This window comes from Pecten maximus, chromosome 8, assembly GCF_902652985.1.
Source record: "Pecten maximus chromosome 8, xPecMax1.1, whole genome shotgun sequence".
NCBI classification, from domain to species: domain Eukaryota; kingdom Metazoa; phylum Mollusca; class Bivalvia; order Pectinida; family Pectinidae; genus Pecten; species Pecten maximus.
This window is the reverse complement of record NC_047022.1, coordinates 1,830,425-1,853,537: the sequence shown is the minus strand read 5'-3', so window position 1 is coordinate 1,853,537 and position 23,113 is coordinate 1,830,425. Positions and strand designations below refer to the sequence as shown.

Here is a 23,113-nt window from a genome sequence, read left to right as displayed (position 1 = left end):
CATCTTTGAATTTCGAGGAAAAAGATTTGTATCAAATATGGGGCAGGGCTGGAGGGCCAAGGGCGCTCATGGGAAATGTATCAAATAGAAATTCTTTGAATTCTTTTCTTCAGGGTTTGACTGTCTTAACTATCACAAGACTAATTCACAATATATCTTCGTGGAATTTTCTAGAGGAAGAAAATATACATAGAGGAACAAGAAACAAAGATAAAAAGAATGAAAATGTGATTTCATTTAATGATCAAACATAATATAGTCAGTAGGAGAATACATTTTCACTGATATCACACTCGTTACCACAAGTTTACTCTGCCACTAAAGAGCCAGGATATAGAGACGACTCTACTCACTTCATACTCACATAGCATCTACAACAATAGGACGGATTAACATTGGATTTTATATATAACTTAAACTTCCTTTCACAAAAATGAATTGTACAAATACACTATTTGAAATACATAATGTATTAAAATAAGAATGATTTTTACTTCATGTAAGGTACCTCAAAATATCAGAAAACTACAGTTACTGAAAACCTGTCTATAGGGACCACCAAAGTGACCGTTAGGTACAGAAGGGGTGACAGACTACAGTTAACCTGTCTATAGGGACCACCAAAGTGACAGTTACGTAAGGACAGATGGTGACAGACTGTCATGGTCTCTATAGACAGGTACACTAAGACTAGTGGTGACACAGACGTCTGGTATTACACAGTTTCTGTCATGGTCTCTATAGACAGGTACACTAAGACGGGTGGTCTCTATAGACAGGTACACTAAGATGGGTGGTCTCTATAGACAGGTATACATAGATGACCTGTGATGTCTAATTGTGTTTTTTACGATCTGCCAATTAACTTTCTGGTCAGTCTGACACATTGGAGTTCTCCATAGCTTTGTTTACTCATTGTTTGTTTTTTATTTACTACTCTGTCAGTTTGTTTACTCCACCGTTTGTTTTTTCACTACTCTGTCTGTTTGTTTACTCCACCGTTTGTTTTTTCACTACTGTCTGTTTGTTTACTCCACCGTTTGTTTTTTCACTACTGTCTGTTTGTTTACTCCACCGTTTGTTTTTTCACTACTGTCTGTTTGTTTACTCCACCGTTTGTTTTTTCACTACTCTGTCTGTTTGTTTACTCTATGATGCTGCAGTTCAACCTGCTTCTCTTGCTGACACTTGCTGACTAAAGCAGAGCCACAAGACTTTCATCATTTCTTCGTCACCGACTGCTGTGGAGCTACAAGACTATCCAGTTCACGTTTGTATCCAGTTTCAGCCAACCACACCTACAACAATGATACTACCTTTAAACAAACAAACAACTTTAACAACATGGTATTACTCACCTGGCTGGATTTGAAATCAAAATATGTTCAATTTATTAAAAGCTTTATTCGTTGATGTCTACTTTACCCACTTTCTCTCCCCGCCCTAATATGGACAGACAGGGTACATACACCTCTCCCCGCCCTAATATGGACAGACAGGGTACATACACCTCTCCCCGCCCTAATATGGACAGACAGGGTACATACACCTCTCCCCGCCCTAATATGGACAGACAGGGTACATACACCTCTCCCCGCCCTAATATCATGGTCAGACAGGGTATACCCACCTTCTCTACCCGCCCTAATATGGACAGACAGGGTATACCCACCCTAATCTTATTCTTTCAATAGAATAGTCTTGGATAAACAATGACTAATCTTATAATTTCACAGAATTCAAACAATTGTGAGTCCATATGAACACTGTACTTACGTGGAATCTTGTTTCTACCAAAGCTTGGAATTCCTTGCGTTGTTCACGGCTTAGTCCTGCCTCCTTCACGGTTTTCTGCCAGCTGTCAATCATTTTCTGACGCTGAGTGACTGCCTTCTGGTATTTTGTAGGCAGTCCACCGGGGATTTCCTGTATAATAAAGGAGAATTAATACTCAGTAGAACATGATACCACTACTGTCATACACCATACCTGCCAAAGTTTCCCGCATTGGGCGGGAGACTCCCGAATATTCAATTCAAAAATCAAATTCTCCAGTTTGAAATTAATGACCTGCGCGGGTCCCGAATTTTACCAAATTCTCCAGTTTTCTCCCGCTTGGCCCAAGTACCTCGCCCTCGGACATGACGTGCGTCAATTTGAGGCTCAAATTCTGACTAAAATTAGAGTGTATATAAGTCTTAAAACGTTGTCCAATTTACAGAATCAACAAAGGGCATATTAGCTATGGTCAGTGACACTAATTGACCCCTAGGGGTTAATTAAAAGAGTCGGTCAACTGTCACCAAACTGGGTCTCAGGTGAAGTTTCCAATAATCAACATACCGGTAGTAAAATAAGCTATTAGCAACGTAGATTTTTCCAAAGAAGTTATACAAACCCTAAACTAGCCATATTTGCCAACAAATCAGTATATTTTTATTGATTACACATTTCTTTTGATGCTCAGTGGATTATAAAATACAGGTCAATGTGACCTTGATTTTATGTTTTCTGTTATAATATAACAGAGAAGGAGGTTTAATTCATCAGCAATATCTTAACATTGTTTCAGCTTGTGTACAAGGTAGGTAAGGAGACTACAGACAGACCAACAGTGCCTGTGTATATCAGAACCTGTGTACATCAGAACATGTGTACACCAAAACCTGTGTACATCGGAACCTGTGAACACCAAAACCTGTGTACATCGGAACCTGTGTACATCAGAACCTGTGTATATCAGAACATGTGTACATCAGAACATGTAAACACCAAAACGTGTATATCAGAACCTGTGTACATCAGAACCTGTGTTCATGGGAACCTGTATACATTGGAACGTGTGTACATCAGAACTTGTGTACATTAGAACATGTGTATAATAGAACCTGTGTACATCAGAACCTGTGTATATCAGAACGTGTACACCAAAACCTGTGTACATCGGAACCTGTGTACATCATAACCTGTGTACATCAGATCCTGTGTACATTCGAACCTGTGTACATCAGAACCTGTGTACATTAGAACCTGTGTATATCAGAACCTGTGTACATTAGAACCTGTGTATATCAGAACCTGTGTACATTCGAACCTGTGTACATTAGAACCTGTGTACATCAGAACCTGTGTACATCAGAACCTGTGTACATCAGAACCTGTGTACATCATAACCTGTGTACATCAGAACATGTGTACATGGGAACCTGTGTACATCAGAACCTGTGTACATCAGAACCTGTGTACATGGAAACCTGTGTACATCAGAACCTGTGTACATCAGAACCGTTGTACATCAGAACATGTGTACATCAAAACATGTGTATAATAGAACCTGTGTATAATAGAACCTGTGTACATCAGAACCTGTGTACATCAGAACCTTTGTTCATCAAAACCTGTACACATCAGAACCTGTGTACATCGGAACCTGTGTATATCACAACGTGTGTACATCGGAACCTGTGTACATCAGAACCTGTGTACATCAGAACCTGTTTACATCAGAACCTCTGTTCTCCTCCTTTTATACTAACCGTGGTGCTGCCCTCCATATGGAATGGAATGTTGAAGGTGAAGAATTCTTGGACAGGTAACAGTTCCCACACCGGTGTTTCATCTTTGTGCTCTGGACCTAAAACAAAGCGGTCAACAGTACGTCACAACGTCCAAATCTACAATAAACTCAAACAAGTTATGTCCTTTTTCATAACTTATTGCTGAGGAACACAAACCGATTAAATGTATGAAAACAAGAATACCAACAAGAGAGATCTTGGCGCCCACCATTGAATCACCTTTATTTGACCTCTGTAAGTCTGATCTTTTCTCCTCGTCCACTTAATCATTTGGAAACAAGAGGAACCTTCATAATAAATCTGAGACATCAAGAACTCTCTGAACAAGAACTGTTGTAGCATAGCTCGTCTCACAAATGTTTGTTGATAAATAATCAAAATATATAAATGTTTGTCAATAAATAATCAAAATATATAGATTGGTTTTGTTTTGCACATCGGATGAATAAGATTTATTGTGTACTTGACGGAATTAATTTGTGAATCTCAACCTTAACAGACACCATTCATGAATAGTTGAAAAATCTCTGATATCTTCAAAAATGTTGAAGTCCAAAACAACTAGGTACCAAGGAGAACTAATTAGGTGAAATTTGAGAAAGATTGATAATGAACTTTCTGTCACAATTCAGAATGATGGTTTGCTGGCCATTGTTTTCCAATCAGTCTCATATAACTAGGGATCAAGGAAAACCTACGTAAACCTACGTATGGGAAAACCTACATGTGGGAAAACCTACGTATGGGAAAACCTATACGTATGGGAAAACCTATACGTATGGGAAAGCCTACATATGGGAAAACCTATGTATGGGAAAACCTATACGTATGGGAAAACCTATACGTATGGGAAAGCCTACATATGGGAAAACCTATACGTATGGGAAAACCTACGTATGGGAAAACCTACATATGGGAAAACCTATACGTATGGGAAAACCTACGTATGGGAAAACCTATACGTATGGGAAAACCTACGTATGGGAAAACCTACATATGGGAAAACCTATACGTATGGGAAAGCCTACATATGGGAAAACCTATACGTATGGGAAAACCTACATAAACCTACGTATGGAATGTAAGAAAGATCCATGAGAAACAGCAATAAGAATTGTTAAGGAAGCTGGACTCAGGAATGCTGAATGAAGAGCATTATACATGTATATTGTTTTATAAGCAAAGAATCAAATTAAGAAGTTTTATCAAATAATGTGGCCAGTTATGCTTATACAGATTGAGAACTTAAACCTATATTATATACTTTTCTAACTTGTTACCAAACATTAAACACATGTTTTCACTAAGAAAGCTCTACTGGTCTTAGTCTGCAATGTGCTTGTATGGAACATACTTGTTGAAGTCAAGCGTATTGGTGATACAGATGTTGATCAAACAAAGAAATCTAAGCATATTGACAAACCATTAACATGCAAAGAGTCCCCGTTATATTTAAGTATTTTCTGTTTTAAACAAAATCTATATTAATGTTCAAACTTTGGATAACTTAATTCTTGTGACTTTCAGACAAGATTTTGACCTTTGATGAGAATCAAACAGTACCCATTCCTTTAAGTGTGTAACACATTTTATTTCGTAACCCTGGGTTTCTTGAGTCACACTTACCGACACACAGGGGCTGGTTCCACAGGTTCCTGTCACCAGACAGCCCCGCCGTTGTGAGATGGTCCTGTAGACTGGGGTAGTGTGTATGATAGGGGGCCAGAAGAATAGTGTCATTACCGCCAAGTAACATCGGCCGACTAGGGGTCATCAAGTGCAAGTTGCACAGCGTACTTCCACTGAAAAATACAAGAATCTCTAAAGTAATGACAACTAAGTCTCCAAACCACGATAAATAATGTGGATTGTGTGTATGGAGGTACAGCCAATCACAAGTCTCCAAACCACAATAAATAATGTGGATTGTGTGTATGGAGGTACAGCCAATCACAAGCCTCCAAACCATGATAAATAATGTGGATTGTGTGTATGGAGGTACAGCCAATCACAAGTCTCCAAACCACGATAAATAATGTGGATTGTGTGTATGGAGGTACAGCCAATCACAAGCCTCAAACCACGATAAACAAGGATGGATAGTATTGCAACAGCAATACAAAGTCCCCTGCCTGAACCAGGAGTGCAACTATTTATTTCCCATTTTTTAAACTACGTGTTATACTGATCACGTATACCAAGTTTCGTTAAAATCGGAGTAGTACTTTAGGATTGTCCGGACATGCCTCAACCAATGAGAAGTCGACGGCCATTTTGAAAATTGGTTTCTCGAAAAAAAAAATGTAGGATGCACAACTACATGTTATACTGATCATGATTACCAAGTTTCGTTAAAATCGGAGTAGTACTTTAGGAGGAGTTGTCCGGACAAGCCTCAACCAATGAGAAGCCGGCAGCCATTTTGAAAAATGAATTTTTGAAAAAAAAAAGTGGGATGCACAACTACATGTTATACTGATCATGTATACCAAGTTTCGTTAAAATCGGAGTAGTACTTTAGGAGGAGTTGTCCGGACAAGCCTCAACCAATGAGAAGCCGGCAGCCATTTTGAAAAATGAATTTTTGAGAAAAAAAAATGTGGGATGCACAACTACATGTTATACTGATCATGTATACCAAGTTTCATTAAAATCGGAGTAGTACTTTAGAAGGAGTTGTCCGGACAAGCCTCAACCAATGAGAAGTCGGCGGCCATTTTGAAAATTGGGCAAAAAATGTGGGATGCACAACTACATGTTATACTGATCATGTATACCAAGTTTCGTTACCATCGGAGTAGTACTTTAGGAGGAGTTGTCCGGACAAGTCTCAACCAATGAGAAGTCGGCGGCCATTTTGAAAATTGGTTTTTCGAAAAAAAAAATGTGGGATGCACAACTACATGTTATACTGATCATGTATACCAAGTTTCATTAAAATCGGAGTAGTACTTTAGAAGGAGTTGTCCGGACAACTATTGCGTGACAGACAGACAGACGGACAGACGGACAGACAGACAGACAGACGGACGGAGGGTAAACCTATAGTCCCCCCGTTTTTCAAACGGCAGGGGACTAATAATGTGGATTGTGTGTATGGAGGTACAGCCAATCACAAGTCTCCAAACCACGATAAATAATGTGGATTGTGTGTATGGAAGTACAGCCAATCACAAGTCTCCAAACCACAATAAATAATGTGGATTGTGTGTATGGAGGTACAGCCAATCACAAGCCTCCAAACCACGATAAATAATGTGGATTGTGTGTATGGAGGCACAGCCAATCACAAGTCTCCAAACCATGATAAATAATGTGGATTGTGTGTATGGATGTTCTGAATGTAAGACTCTGTGACACCAGTGGACGGTCTTCATGTACGACATTGGGACACCAGTAGACCGGTGGAATGTAACAAGACTTACCTTATCATCAGGAAGCGACACGGAGCAATCAGAGTAACCTTCTCACAGTGACTCAGGTAAACTGTTGTCTCTACCGGGCCCAGAATAATGGTAGAGTTACGACATTTCTCAATGGTCACCGACCTACAAATCAGTCAATTATAAAAAGCAAATATTACAAGTGAATTTACAGTAAAAGTGATTGTGTGTATACTAGATAAAAAATAAATGAAAAATTAACCTCAGACACTAGATCATTAAAGACATGTAAAATTCATGTGTTACCTGAGGGGAGACAGTAGATACAGGTAGGGGTAATGATGTCTGTGTTACCTGAGGGGAGACGTCCGTGTTACCTGAGGGGAGACAGTAGGTACAGGTAGGGGTAGTGACGTCTGTGTTACCTGAGGGGAGACAGTAGATACAGGTAGGGGTAGTGACGTCTGTGTTACCTGAGGGGAGACAGTAAATACAGGTAGGGGTAGTGACATCTGTGTTACCTGAGGGAAAACAGTAGGTACAGGTAGGAGTAGTGACGTCTGTGTTACCTGAGGGGAGACAGTAGATACAGGTAGGGGTAGTGACATCTGTGTTACCTGAGGGGAGACAGTAGGTACAGGTAGGGGTAGTGACGTCTGTGTTACCTGAGGGGAGACAGTAGGTACAGGTAGGGGTAGTGACATCTGTGTTACCTGAGGGAAAACAGTAGGTACAGGTAGGGGTAGTGACGTCTGTGTTACCTGAGGGGAGACAGTAGGTACAGGTAGGGGTAGTGACGTCTGTGTTACCTGAGGGGAGACAGTAGGTACAGGTAGGGGTAGTGACATCTGTGTTACCTGAGGGAAAACAGTAGGTACAGGTAGGAGTAGTGACGTCTGTGTTACCTGAGGGGAGATAGTAGGTACAGGTAGGCGTAGTGACGTCTGTGTTACCTGAGGGGAGATAGTAGGTACAGGTAGGGGTAGTGACATCTGTGTTACCTGAGGGGAGATAGTAGGTACAGGTAGGGGTAGTGACGTCTGTGTTACCTGAGGGGAGACGGTAGATACAGGTAGGGGTAGTGACATCTGTGTTACCTGAGGGGAGACAGTAGGTACAGGTAGGGGTAGTGACATCTGTGTTACCTGAGGGGAGACAGTAGATACAGGTAGGGGTAGTGACATCTGTGTTACCTGAGGGGAGACAGTAGGTACAGGTAGGGGTAGTGACATCTGTGTTACCTGAGGGGAGACAGTAGGTACAGGTAGGGGTAGTGACATCTGTGTTACCTGAGGGGAGACAGTAGGTACAGGTAGGGGTAGTGATGTCTGTGTTACCTGAGGGGAGACAGTAGGTACAGGTAGGGGTAGCGACATCTGTGTTACCTGAGGGGAGACAGTAGGTACAGGTACGAGTAGTGACATCTGTGTATCTTCACGCTGCTATTCTCCAGTGTTCCAGAACTCTTCAAATCAAAAGATTATTACATTTTATTTGAAGCACAACAAAAACACTTTGTAGCAATGTGTGACGCTAATGGGTGTAGTTTTATCCTGACTGGGTAAGTTTTTGTCATGTTTGTTGATTTTGAACAGCTGGAGATAAAATGAAAATTAGATTGTAAAGAAATTTGATTCTGGTATATCTCCAGATACACCTATCAAACTAGATATGGTCCTGATACACCTATCAAACTAGATATGGTCTAGAGACCTTGTTATGGGTATAAAAATACTCACTCGTGATATCGTCTGCTTGCTGACTTGGCTCATTATGATTATTTTGCTCCTGAAAGAAAAACAGGAAAACAAAATAGATACAATTTAAAGTCAGTTTTGAAATAGACAGGTTCAAAATTATTCATTATTCAACAAACATCTACGTCTGACTTCATACCAACAAGTATCCAACACGTCTGACTTCATATCAACAAGTATCAAACATGTCTGACTTCATATCAAAAAGTATCCAACACGTCTGACTTCATATCAACAAGTATCCAACACTTCTGACTTCATATCAACAAGTATCCAATATGTCTGACTTCATACCAACAAGTATCAAACACGTCTGACTAGATATCAACAAGTATCAAACACGTCTGACTTCTTATCAACAAGTATCAAACACGTCTGACTTCATACCAACAAGTATCCAACATGTCTGACTAGATATCAACAAGTATCCAACATGTCTGACTTCATACCAACAAGTATCAAACACGTCTGACTTCTTATCAACAAGTATCCAATATGTCTGACTTCATACCAACAAGTATCAAACACGTCTGACTTCATATCAACAAGTATCCAACATGTCTGACTAGATATCAACAAGTATCCAACATGTCTGACTTCATACCAACAAGTATCAAACACGTCTGACTAGATATCAACAAGTATCCAACATGTCTGACTTCATCCCAACAAGTATCAAACACGTCTGACTTCTTATCAACAAGTATCCAATATGTCTGACTTCATACCAACAAGTATCAAACACGTCTGACTAGATATCAACAAGTATCAAACATGTCTGACTTAATTCATATCAACAAGTATCCAACATGTCTGACTTAATTCATATCAACAAGTATTGATAAAAAGTTTATGTCAGACAGACGGCAGACGCCATACTATAATACTCCCATCAAATTTGAAGAGTTTATAAAAAGAATACAACCCAGAAAAATATAGGAACAATACTTTTGAAACATTCCCTAGAAAAAGAAGCAGGTTAGGTACATGATGAACAAGGGATCCGAGATGGATCTTGGCGCCCACCATTTAATACACTTTACTGGTTAAAAGTAGGATTGATCTTTCCTCCACTTTTCCCTTCTGTCCCCTTTTGCTTTTCAATTATTTAATAACAAGGGGAACCTACAAACACAATCCTAGAGGGGCTAACCTACAAACACAATCCTAGAGGGGCTAACCTACAAACACAATCCTAGAGGGGCTAGTCTACAAACACAATCCTAGAGGGGCTAACCTACAAACACAATCCTAGAGGGGCTAACCTACAAACACAATCCTAGAGGGGCTAACCTACAAACACAATCCTAGAGGGGCTAGTCTACAAACACAATCCTAGAGGGGCTAACCTACAAACACAATCCTAGAGGGGCTAACCTACAAACACAATCCTAGAGGGGCTAACCTACAAACACAATCCTAGAGGGGCTAATCTACAAACACAATCCTAGAGGGGCTACTCTACAAACACAATCCTAGAGGGGCTAATCTACAAACACAATCCTAGAGGGGCTAACCTACAAACACAATCCTAGAGGGGCTAACCTACAAACACAATCCTAGAGGGGCTAACCTACAAACACAATCCTAGAGGGGCTAATCTACAAACACAATCCTAGAGGGGCTAGTCTACAAACACAATCCTAGAGGGGCTAACCTACAAACACAATCCTAGAGGGGCTAACCTACAAACACAATCCTAGAGGGGCTATAACCTACAAACACAATCCTAGAGGGGCTAACCTACAAACACAATCCTAGAGGGGCTAATCTACAAACACAATCCTAGAGGGGCTAACCTACAAACACAATCCTAGAGGGGCTAACCTAAAAACACAATCCTAGAGGGGCTAACCTACAAACACAATCCTAGAGGGGCTAACCTATAAACACAATCCTAGAGGGGCTAACCTACAAACACAATCCTAGAGGGGCTAACCTACAAACACAATCGTAGAGGGGCTAACCTACAAACACAATCCTAGAGGTGCTAACCTACAAACACAATCCTAGAGGTGCTAACCTACAAACACAATCCTAGAGGGGCTAATCTACAAACACAATCCTAGAGGTGCTAACCTACAAACACAATCCTAGAGGTGCTAACCTACAAACACAATCCTAGAGGTGCTAACCTACAAACACAATCCTAGAGGGGTTAACCTACAAACACAATCCTAGAGGTGCTAACCTACAAACACAATCCTAGAGGGGTTAACCTACAAACACAATCCTAGAGGGGCTAATCTACAAACGCAATCCTAGAGGGGTTAACCTACAAACACAATCCTAGAGGGGCTACTCTACAAACACAATCCTAGAGGGGCTACTCTACAAACACAATCCTAGAGGGGCTAATCTACAAACACAATCCTAGAGGGGCTAACCTACAAACACAATCCTAGAGGGGCTAACCTACAAACACAATCCTAGAGGGGCTAGTCTACAAACACAGTCCTAGAGGGGCTAACCTACAAACACAATCCTAGAGGGGCTAACCTACAAACACAATCCTAGAGGGGCTAACCTACAAACACAATCCTAGAGGGGCTAACCTACAAACACAATCCTAGAGGGGCTAACCTACAAACACAATCCTAGAGGGGCTAACCTACAAACACAATCCTAGAGGGGTTAACCTACAAACACAATCCTAGAGGGGCTAGTCTACAAACACAATCCTAGAGGGGCTAACCTACAAACACAATCCTAGAGGGGCTAACCTACAAACACAATCCTAGAGGGGCTAACCTACAAACACAATCCTAGAGGGGCTAGTCTACAAACACAATCCTAGAGGGGCTAACCTACAAACACAATCCTAGAGGGGCTAACCTACAAACACAATCCTAGAGGGGCTACTCTACAAACACAATCCTAGAGGGGCTAGTCTACAAACACAATCCTAGAGGGGCTAACCTACAAACACAGTCCTAGAGGGGCTAACCTACAAACACAATCCTAGAGGGGCTAACCTACAAACACAATCCTAGAGGGGCTAACCTACAAACACAATCCTAGAGGGGCTAACCTACAAACACAATCCTAGAGGGGCTAACCTACAAACACAGTCCTAGAGGGGTTAACCTACAAACACAATCCTAGAGGGGTTAACCTACAAACACAATCCTAGAGGGGCTAGTCTACAAACACAATCCTAGAGGGGCTAATCTACAAACACAATCCTAGAGGGGCTACTCTACAAACACAATCCTAGAGGGGCTACTCTACAAACACAATCCTAGAGGGGCTAATCTACAAACACAATCCTAGAGGGGCTAACCTACAAACACAATCCTAGAGGGGCTAACCTACAAACACAATCCTAGAGGGGCTAACCTACAAACACAATCCTAGAGGGGCTAACCTACAAACACAATCCTAGAGGGGCTAACCTACAAACACAATCCTAGAGGGGCTAACCTACAAACACAATCCTAGAGGGGCTAACCTACAAACACAATCCTAGAGGGGCTAACCTACAAACACAATCCTAGAGGGGCTAGTCTACAAACACAATCCTAGAGGGGCTAACCTACAAACACAATCCTAGAGGGGCTAACCTACAAACACAGTCCTAGAGGGGCTAATCTACAAACACAATCCTAGAGGGGCTAACCTACAAACACAGTCCTAGAGGGGCTAACCTACAAACACAGTCCTAGAGGGGCTAATCTACAAACACAATCCTAGAGGGGCTAACCTACAAACACAATCCTAGAGGGGCTAACCTACAAACACAGTCCTAGAGGGGCTAACCTACAAACACAATCCTAGAGGGGCTAACCTACAAACACAATCCTAGAGGGGTTAACCTACAAACACAATCCTAGAGGGGTTAACCTACAAACACAATCCTAGAGGGGCTAACCTACAAACACAATCCTAGAGGGGCTAATCTACAAACACAATCCTAGAGGGGCTAATCTACAAACACAATCCTAGAGGGGCTAATCTACAAACACAATCCTAGAGGGGTTAACCTACAAACACAATCCTAGAGGGGTTAACCTACAAACACAATCCTAGAGGGGCTAACCTACAAACACAATCCTAGAGGGGCTAGTCTACAAACACAATCCTAGAGGGGCTAACCTACAAACACAATCCTAGAGGGGCTACTCTACAAACACAATCCTAGAGGGGCTAACCTACAAACACAATCCTAGAGGGGCTAATCTACAAACACAATCCTAGAGGGGCTAACCTACAAACACAATCCTAGAGGGGCTACTCTACAAACACAATCCTAGAGGGGCTAGTCTACAAACACAATCCTAGAGGGGCTAACCCTCAAACACAATCCTAGAGGGGCTAACCTACAAACACAATCCTTCATCTGCCAAATCAAAGATCGCCTGTATGGTCAGCCATTTTGTTTTCAAATCAAACTCAAAATTAAATGGGCAAAACTCGGGACTAAGTGGAACTTACACATCAGGTTTGAGAAATATCCTTCCAGTACTTCTAAAGAAAAAAAGTGATAACGAACTTCAAATGTCAAAATCCGAGACAGCCACCTGTCGGCCATTTTGTTATGCAATCAGTCTCCATGTTCAACACGTACAACTAGACATCAAGGTGAACCAACATACAAAACTTAACAAAGATCCACGAAGAACTTTCTGAGAAATAGTGATAACAAACTTCAACTGTCAAAATTCAAAATACTTGGTAGCCACCAGTTGGCCATTTTTTTTTCAGTCTTTTTTTTTATCAATCTAAAATTATACATGCACAACTACCCTTTGAGTTAACCTTAAACTTACCATTTGACCTACCCTTTGACATAACCTATGACCTACCCTTTGACATAACCTTTGACCTACCCTTTGACATGGCCCTTGGGAACTGCATGAGCATTGGTTGCTATTTTCCCGCGCTTTGTCACCTGATCCGACTTATTATCCTTGTCCTCACCTGTAATGATCATGTAATCTGAGGTAAAATGCAGGTAAAATGCAGGTAAAATACAGGTAAAATGCAGGTAAAATACAGGTGAAATGCAGGTAAAATACAGGTAATGTGCAGGTGAAATGCAGGTAAAATACAGGTAAAATGTAGGTAAAATATGGGTAAAATACAGGTAAAATAACTAGACTGAAATCAAATGTTCACTAACCTTTGGCAATATAATGCCTTTGAAAGAACAACAATTATATGTTATGAAGTTGAATTTTTTCCGTTCTAGTTATGATCATGAAGGATTCAGGCAAAGTTTCATCAAAATTGAATGTTATTACAAGTACAACAACAGACAACAGATAACATTTTATTAAAGTAACAGGTCAAAACTTCCTCGACTTCACTACACCTAACAGAGGAATCATTACCAGCCATAGGCCAAGAGAGGCGCCGTCCGCTCGCTATACAAGATGATATTCCAAAAGGATTTGGCATTAACGAGTCCTTTATCCATGTCTGTAGCAGACGTAATGAAAATATTCGTTTTATCTGAAATAGAAAAAAGGTTTTATTCACAGTTAATGTGTGAACAGTCAACCAATCAGAGCTGCGAAAAAGTCACGGACATATGGAGGGGTAGCTATAGAATACTGCCTCGGTCAGTTGGATACATCACAGCACACAGGCTCCCACTTTTCCTTTGTAATAATTAAATAATTTATTCCATTTTAACAAGATCATATTTAGCTCACTAGATTTCCCTTTTAATGATGTATTTTTTTCATAAAATCATTAACTGATATAATACTCTACAAAATTGTACCACTTTCCTCTCTAAAGTATTTTGTTAATTTGATGGAAAAAAACATGAGTATTTTTCACACTTTAAATTCTAATTTTATGATACATGTACAGTCAAACCTGCCTTAGCGACCACCTGAATTAAACGACTCCCTCTCATATGCGACCGTATTTTTTCCTCCCAACGTTATTTACTATACTAGTGACCTGAATTAAGCGACTACCTGTCAGACACGACTAACGACCATCATTTCCGTGTCCCAAATGCTGAAAAGCGACTTTTTTCAGCGACTTTCCGAGTTTTAAAACGGAAGCAGAAGTCATAATCAAGAAGAAACCGGACTAACTTGTCTGCTTTCAAATATATAAATGTGTTACAGGAGCATAAATGATATTTGAAATCAATCTGAAGATAGTCGGTAGTTCTAAAAATTCATCACTTTGTTGTTCCTAAATTACGATAAATTAATATCAGTTTATTTTCTAGTACGGCAAGAGTAACAAAGCATTCTGAGAGTATTGCTAAAACAATACAAGTTCCCTATCAGCCCCTGCTAAAAATAGTAACAGTGACCTTGACCCAAAAACCCTGAAACTCCAAACTGATCTGTAGCAGCCAATATTGAACTTACATACCAACTTTCACCAATATATCTTGAAGAATGGCAGAAGAAAGGGCGGAAAAACAAAGTAACGGACTAACAGATGGACAGACAGATGGACGGACAGACGGGGAGGAAACCTATACTCCCCCCAGCTTTCACCGAACACGGACAAATAACTAAGTGATTTCACTACACTTAGTCTACTGTAACGTCCCCCTCCTGTACGACGACTGTTAAATGATCACACTACACTTAGTCTACTGTAACGTTCCCCTCCTGTACGACGACTGTTAAATGATCACACTACACTTAGTCTACTGTAACGTTCCCCTCCTGTACGACGACTGTTAAATGATCACACTACACTTAGTCTACTGTAACGTTCCCCTCCTGTACGACGACTGTTAAATGATCACACTACACTTAGTCTACTGTAACGTCCCCCTCCTGTACGACGACTGTTAAATGATCACACTACACTTAGTCTACTGTAACGTTCCCCTCCTGTACGACGACTGTTAAATGATCACACTACACTTAGTCTACTGTAACGTTCCCCTCCTGTACGACGACTGTTAAATGATCACACTACACTTAGTCTACTGTAACGTCCCCCCTCCTGTACGACGACTGTTAAATGATCACACTACACTTAGTCTACTGTAACGTCCCCCCTCCTGTACGACGACTGTTAAATGATCACACTACACTTAGTCTACTGTAACGTCCCCCTCCTGTACGACGACTGTTAAATGATCACACTACACTTAGTCTACTGTAACGTTCCCCTCCTGTACGACGACTGTTAAATGATCACACTACACTTAGTCTACTGTAACGTTCCCCTCCTGTACGACGACTGTTAAATGATCACACTACACTTAGTCTACTGTAACGTTCCCCTCCTGTACGACGACTGTTAAATGATCACACTACACTTAGTCTACTGTAACGTTCCCCTCCTGTACGACGACTGTTAAATGATCACACTACACTTAGTCTACTGTAACGTTCCCCTCCTGTACGACGACTGTTAAATGATCACACTACACTTAGTCTACTGTAACGTTCCCCTCCTGTACGACGACTGTTAAATGATCACACTACACTTAGTCTACTGTAACGTCCCCCTCCTGTACGACGACTGTTAAATGATCACACTACACTTAGTCTACTGTAACGTTCCCCTCCTGTACGACGACTGTTAAATGATCACACTACACTTAGTCTACTGTACGTTCCCCTCCTGTACGACGACTGTTAAATGATCACACTACACTTAGTCTACTGTAACGTCCCCCTCCTGTACGACGACTGTTAAATGGTCACACTACACTTAGTCTACTGTAACGTTCCCCTCCTGTACGACGACTGTTAAATGATCACACTACACTTAGTCTACTGTAACGTTCCCCTCCTGTACGACGACTGTTAAATGATCACACTACACTTAGTCTACTGTAACGTTCCCCTCCTGTACGACGACTGTTAAATGATCACACTACACTTAGTCTACTGTAACGTTCCCCTCCTGTACGACGACTGTTAAATGATCACACTACACTTAGTCTACTGTAACGTTCCCCTCCTGTACGACGACTGTTAAATGATCACACTACACTTAGTCTACTGTAACGTTCCCCTCCTGTACGACGACTGTTAAATGATCACACTACACTTAGTCTACTGTAACGTTCCCCTCCTGTACGACGACTGTTAAATGATCACACTACACTTAGTCTACTGTAACGTTCCCCTCCTGTACGACGACTGTTAAATGATCACACTACACTTAGTCTACTGTAACGTTCCCCTCCTGTACGACGACTGTTAAATGATCACACTACACTTAGTCTACTGTAACGTTCCCCTCCTGTACGACGACTGTTAAATGATCACACTACACTTAGTCTACTGTAACGTTCCCCTCCTGTACGACGACTGTTAAATGATCACACTACACTTAGTCTACTGTAACGTTCCCCTCCTGTACGACGACTGTTAAATGATCACACTACACTTAGTCTACTGTAACGTTCCCCTCCTGTACGACGACTGTTAAATGATCACACTACACTTAGTCTACTGTACGTGCCCCTCCTGTACGACGACTGTTAAATCATCACACTACACTTAGTCTACTGTAGCGTTCCCCTCCTGTACGACGACTGTTAAATGATCACACTACACTTAGTCTACTGTAGTGTTCCCCTCCTGTACGACGACTGTTAAATGATCACACTACACTTAGTCTACTGTAGTGTTCCCCTCCTGTACGACGACTGTTAAATGATCACACTACACTTAGTCTACTGTAACGTTCCCCTCCTGTACGACGACTGTTAAATGATCACACTACACTTAGTCTACTGTAACGTTCCCCTCCTGTACGACGACTGTTAAATGATCACACTACACTTAGTCTACTGTAACGTTCCCCTCCTGTACGACGACTGTTAAATGATCACACTACACTTAGTCTACTGTAACGTTCCCCTCCCTGTACGACGACTGTTAAATGATCACACTACACTTAGTCTACTGTAACGTTCCCCTCCTGTACGACGACTGTTAAATGATCACACTACACTTAGTCTACTGTAACGTTCCCCTCCTGTACGACGACTGTTAAATGATCACACTACACTTAGTCTACTGTAACGTTCCCCTCCTGTACGACGACTGTTAAATGATCACACTACACTTAGTCTACTGTAACGTTCCCCTCCTGTACGACGACTGTTAAATGATCACACTACACTTAGTCTACTGTAACGTTCCCCTCCTGTACGACGACTGTTAAATGATCACACTACACTTAGTCTACTGTAACGTTCCCCTCCTGTACGACGACTGTTAAATGATCACACTACACTTAGTCTACTGTAACGTTCCCCTCCTGTACGACGACTGTTAAATGATCACACTACACTTAGTCTACTGTAACGTTCCCCTCCTGTACGACGACTGTTAAATGATCACACTACACTTAGTCTACTGTAACGTTCCCCTCCTGTACGACGACTGTTAAATGATCACACTACACTTAGTCTACTGTAACGTTCCCCTCCTGTACGACGACTGTTAAATGATCACACTACACTTAGTCTACTGTAACGTTCCCCTCCTGTACGACGACTGTTAAATGATCACACTACACTTAGTCTACTGTAACGTTCCCCTCCTGTACGACGACTGTTAAATGATCACACTACACTTAGTCTACTGTAACGTTCCCCTCCTGTACGACGACTGTTAAATGATCACACTACACTTAGTCTACTGTAACGTTCCCCTCCTGTACGACGACTGTTAAATGATCACACTACACTTAGTCTACTGTAACGTTCCCCTCCTGTACGACGACTGTTAAATGATCACACTACACTTAGTCTACTGTAACGTTCCCCTCCTGTACGACGACTGTTAAATGATCACACTACACTTAGTCTACTGTAACGTTCCCCTCCTGTACGACGACTGTTAAATGATCACACTACACTTAGTCTACTGTAACGTTCCCCTCCTGTACGACGACTGTTAAATGATCACACTACACTTAGTCTACTGTAACGTTCCCCTCCTGTACGACGACTGTTAAATGATCACACTACACTTAGTCTACTGTAACGTTCCCCTCCTGTACGACGACTGTTAAATGATCACACTACACTTAGTCTACTGTAACGTTCCCCTCCTGTACGACGACTGTTAAATGATCACACTACACTTAGTCTACTGTAACGTTCCCCTCCTGTACGACGACTGTTAAATGATCACACTACACTTAGTCTACTGTAACGTTCCCCTCCTGTACGACGACTGTTAAATGATCACACTACACTTAGTCTACTGTAACGTTCCCCTCCTGTACGACGACTGTTAAATGATCACACTACACTTAGTCTACTGTAACGTTCCCCTCCTGTACGACGACTGTTAAATGATCACACTACACTTAGTCTACTGTAACGTTCCCCTCCTGTACGACGACTGTTAAATGATCACACTACACTTAGTCTACTGTAACGTTCCCCTCCTGTACGACGACTGTTAAATGATCACACTACACTTAGTCTACTGTAACGTTCCCCTCCTGTACGACGACTGTTAAATGATCACACTACACTTAGTCTACTGTAACGTTCCCCTCCTGTACGACGACTGTTAAATGATCACACTACACTTAGTCTACTGTAACGTTCCCCTCCTGTACGACGACTGTTAAATGATCACACTACACTTAGTCTACTGTAACGTTCCCCTCCTGTACGACGACTGTTAAATGATCACACTACACTTAGTCTACTGTAGTGTTCCCCTCCTGTACGACGACTGTTAAATGATCACACTACACTTAGTCTACTGTAACGTTCCCCTCCTGTACGACGACTGTTAAATGATCACACTACACTTAGTCTACTGTAGTGTTCCCCTCCTGTACGACGACTGTTAAATGATCACACTACACTTAGTCTACTGTACGTTTCCCCTCCTGTACGACGACTGTTAAATGATCACACTACACTTAGTCTACTGTACGTTCCCCTCCTGTACGACGACTGTTAAATGATCACACTACACTTAGTCTACTGTAACGTTCCCCTCCTGTACGACGACTGTTAAATGATCACACTACACTTAGTCTACTGTAACGTTCCCCTCCTGTACGACGACTGTTAAATGATCACACTACACTTAGTCTACTGTAACGTTCCCCTCCTGTACGACGACTGTTAAATGATCACACTACACTTAGTCTACTGTAACGTTCCCCTCCTGTACGACGACTGTTAAATGATCACACTACACTTAGTCTACTGTAACGTTCCCCTCCTGTACGACGACTGTTAAATGATCACACTACACTTAGTCTACTGTAACGTTCCCCTCCTGTACGACGACTGTTAAATGATCACACTACACTTAGTCTACTGTAACGTTCCCCTCCTGTACGACGACTGTTAAATGATCACACTACACTTAGTCTACTGTAACGTTCCCCTCCTGTACGACGACTGTTAAATGATCACACTACACTTAGTCTACTGTAACGTTCCCCTCCTGTACGACGACTGTTAAATGATCACACTACACTTAGTCTACTGTAACGTTCCCCTCCTGTACGACGACTGTTAAATGATCACACTACACTTAGTCTACTGTAGCGTTCCCCTCCTGTACGACGACTGTTAAATGATCACACTACACTTAGTCTACTGTAGCGTTCCCCTCCTGTACGACGACTGTTAAATGATCACACTACACTTAGGTAGCAGTGTACAGTAAAAATGCCAAATTCTGAAAATATGGCACATGCTTTAGATATGTAAACATTGCCAGTTAACCTTACATATAACCTCTAATAAAGTATATATATTTGAAATCTGTACAACATTTGCAATTTTAATAGAGCTCTGAAGGATAAGTAAACTGATATTTTCTGTGATTTTTAGAGCTGTGAATACCATGGTAACAGCTTAAAAAATTCTCAAAAATTGCAAAATATTATGATATTTGACCCAAAATGGCACAATTCTCTACACAATTTTTTTTCTGAAACCTATTTAAAATTAGATATCTCTATCCCAAAGACAGAATTAATCTTGTTTGGACATATGTTGTAAATTAAGTTTTTCCGCTATCTTACCTTTTCTGTGGGCTTCCATTTTGCGCTGTAGGCGAAACTAAATTTCCTGTGTAAACACACGTTCGGAAAATCCGGATATTTAAAATCCGGAACCAATTTATTGATTTTTGTTTTAATAAATGTGAAGCCTGTATGTACTACTTCATACTGGATATACCAATTATAGTGTACATTTATTTTTTCATTTTTTATACATATCATAATACAGGAGTTATTTGCTTAACAAAAAAATTGCCCATGGCCAGGCTGTCTTACTGTGGTGTGCTACCTTATACATCACTTTTGTTAACTCTAATTTTACTAAAAACCCCATGAATGTCTAGAATATGTTCCGACGAACAAAATGACATATCGGGTTACTGTGTATCTTTAATAGTCACCGAGTATTGCTGATTTCCCTGAGAGGTGTATTTTGACAACTTTTTCTCCCAATCCAGTAATAAGGGGAGGTAATTTTAAAGATGAAAACTCCCATAATTCTGTATATCTCTTGAATAAAGTTGTGTTTTGAGTTGAATGTGGTACTTTGAGTCTCTGTGCATGTAATCAAGCAAAAAATACTATACAACTATCAAATTTAGCCTTGTAATATGACGTCATAGTTACCATGACGTCATCAGTAACTATGACGTCATCAGATGGTATCTATGACGTCATAAATACTCAATGGTGTCATAATAAATAACCAAATTCCTTTCCAAACCTCAGCTTAGCAACACATGCAATATTCTAACTGATAAATCATGACATGACATCCAAGATTTCAAAATGTCATGCCTATGACATCACAGTCATCTGTTTCCACCCCGGTAATTCAGATATGTACCAATGATCATATGAAAGTGTCCGCTGATCCCATTTTATGCGGAAAATGCTATTTTTTCTGCTTTACCGAAGGAAGTGACAATAATTGACAATATTGTATCAACCGTACACTCCATCAATTGAAATTACATGCTTACCAATGTATAAATAAATTGAAAATAATGGTTTCACCAAATATTTCAAAAAATAACACTTACTGTAATAGTTTCCATGGATACGGGGTAATAAATCAGGTAAAACAAACCAGAATTCAGTCTATATGGTTTGTTAGATACCCAATAAGTTATTTTGGGTTTGTTATAAAACATAGAATATCTTTTCAATTTACACTGACTCATTAACATTATGCTTAATTAATCCACCCTTAAAATGGGTAAATATGCGAGTTACCTCCCTTGATTCCTCTAATATGACAAGCCTGATAATAAACAAGTTTTAAATTGTTTTTATGCATTTTTGAGCAATAATGAACTAAAATGAAGCTTAATCAAGCATAATTAAGCACAATTTCCAAAAAATAACATTTTTCAGCCCTTATAAGGTAGCAGTGTACAGTAAAAATGCCAAATTCTGAAAAATATGGCACATGCTTTAGATATGTAAACATTGCCAGTTAACCTTACATATAACCTCTAATAAAGTATATATATTTGAAATCTGTACAACATTTGCAATTTTAATAGAGCTCTGAAGGATAAGTAAACTGATATTTTCTGTGATTTTTAGAGCTGTGAATACCATGGTAACAGCTTAAAAAATTCTCAAAAATTGCAAAATATTATGATATTTGACCCAAAATGGCACAATTCTCTACACAATTTTTTTTCTGAAACCTATTTAAAATTAGATATCTCTATCCCAAAGACAGAATTAATCTTGTTTGGACATATGTTGTAAATTAAGTTTTTCCGCTATCTTACCTTTTCTGTGGGCTTCCATTTTGCGCTGTAGGCGAAACTAAATTTCCTGTGTAAACACACGTTCGGAAAATCCGGATATTTAAAATCCGGAACCAATTTATTGATTTTTGTTTTAATAAATGTGAAGCCTGTATGTACTACTTCATACTGGATATACCAATTATAGTGTACATTTATTTTTTCATTTTTTATACATATCATAATACAGGAGTTATTTGCTTAACAAAAAAATTGCCCATGGCCAGGCTGTCTTACTGTGGTGTGCTACCTTATACATCACTTTTGTTAACTCTAATTTTACTAAAAACCCATGAATGTCTAGAATATGTTCCGACGAACAAAACGACATATCGGGTTACTGTGTATCTTTAATAGTCACCGAGTATTGCTGATTTCCCTGAGAGGTGTATTTTGACAACTTTTTCTCCCAATCCAGTAATAAGGGGAGGTAATTTTAAAGATGAAAACTCCCATAATTCTGTATATCTCTTGAATAAAGTTGTGTTTTGAGTTGAATGTGGTACTTTGAGTCTCTGTGCATGTAATCAAGCAAAAAATACTATACAACTATCAAATTTAGCCTTGTAATATGACGTCATAGTTACCATGACGTCATCAGTAACTATGACGTCATCAGATGGTATCTATGACGTCATAAATACTCAATGGTGTCATAATAAATAAAAAAA

The 23,113-nt window shown here is 40.3% G+C and overlaps 1 protein-coding gene across 1 annotated transcript in view; it reads right to left on the bottom strand.

Annotated features, from left to right (window-relative positions):
• Nucleotides 1–211: 211 nt before the first annotated feature.
• LOC117332778 (TBCC domain-containing protein 1-like) overlaps nt 212–23,113 on the bottom strand; it is a gene marked incomplete in the record, with an annotated part of 26,734 nt that continues 3,832 nt past the window's right edge. Inside the window, 8 exon segments of the mRNA XM_033891810.1 lie at nt 212–1,298; nt 1,777–1,926; nt 3,537–3,634; nt 5,205–5,380; nt 7,004–7,126; nt 8,347–8,426; nt 8,701–8,749; nt 13,548–13,638. Of these exon segments, the coding sequence (XP_033747701.1) occupies nt 1,221–1,298; nt 1,777–1,926; nt 3,537–3,634; nt 5,205–5,380; nt 7,004–7,126; nt 8,347–8,426; nt 8,701–8,749; nt 13,548–13,638 (845 nt within the window).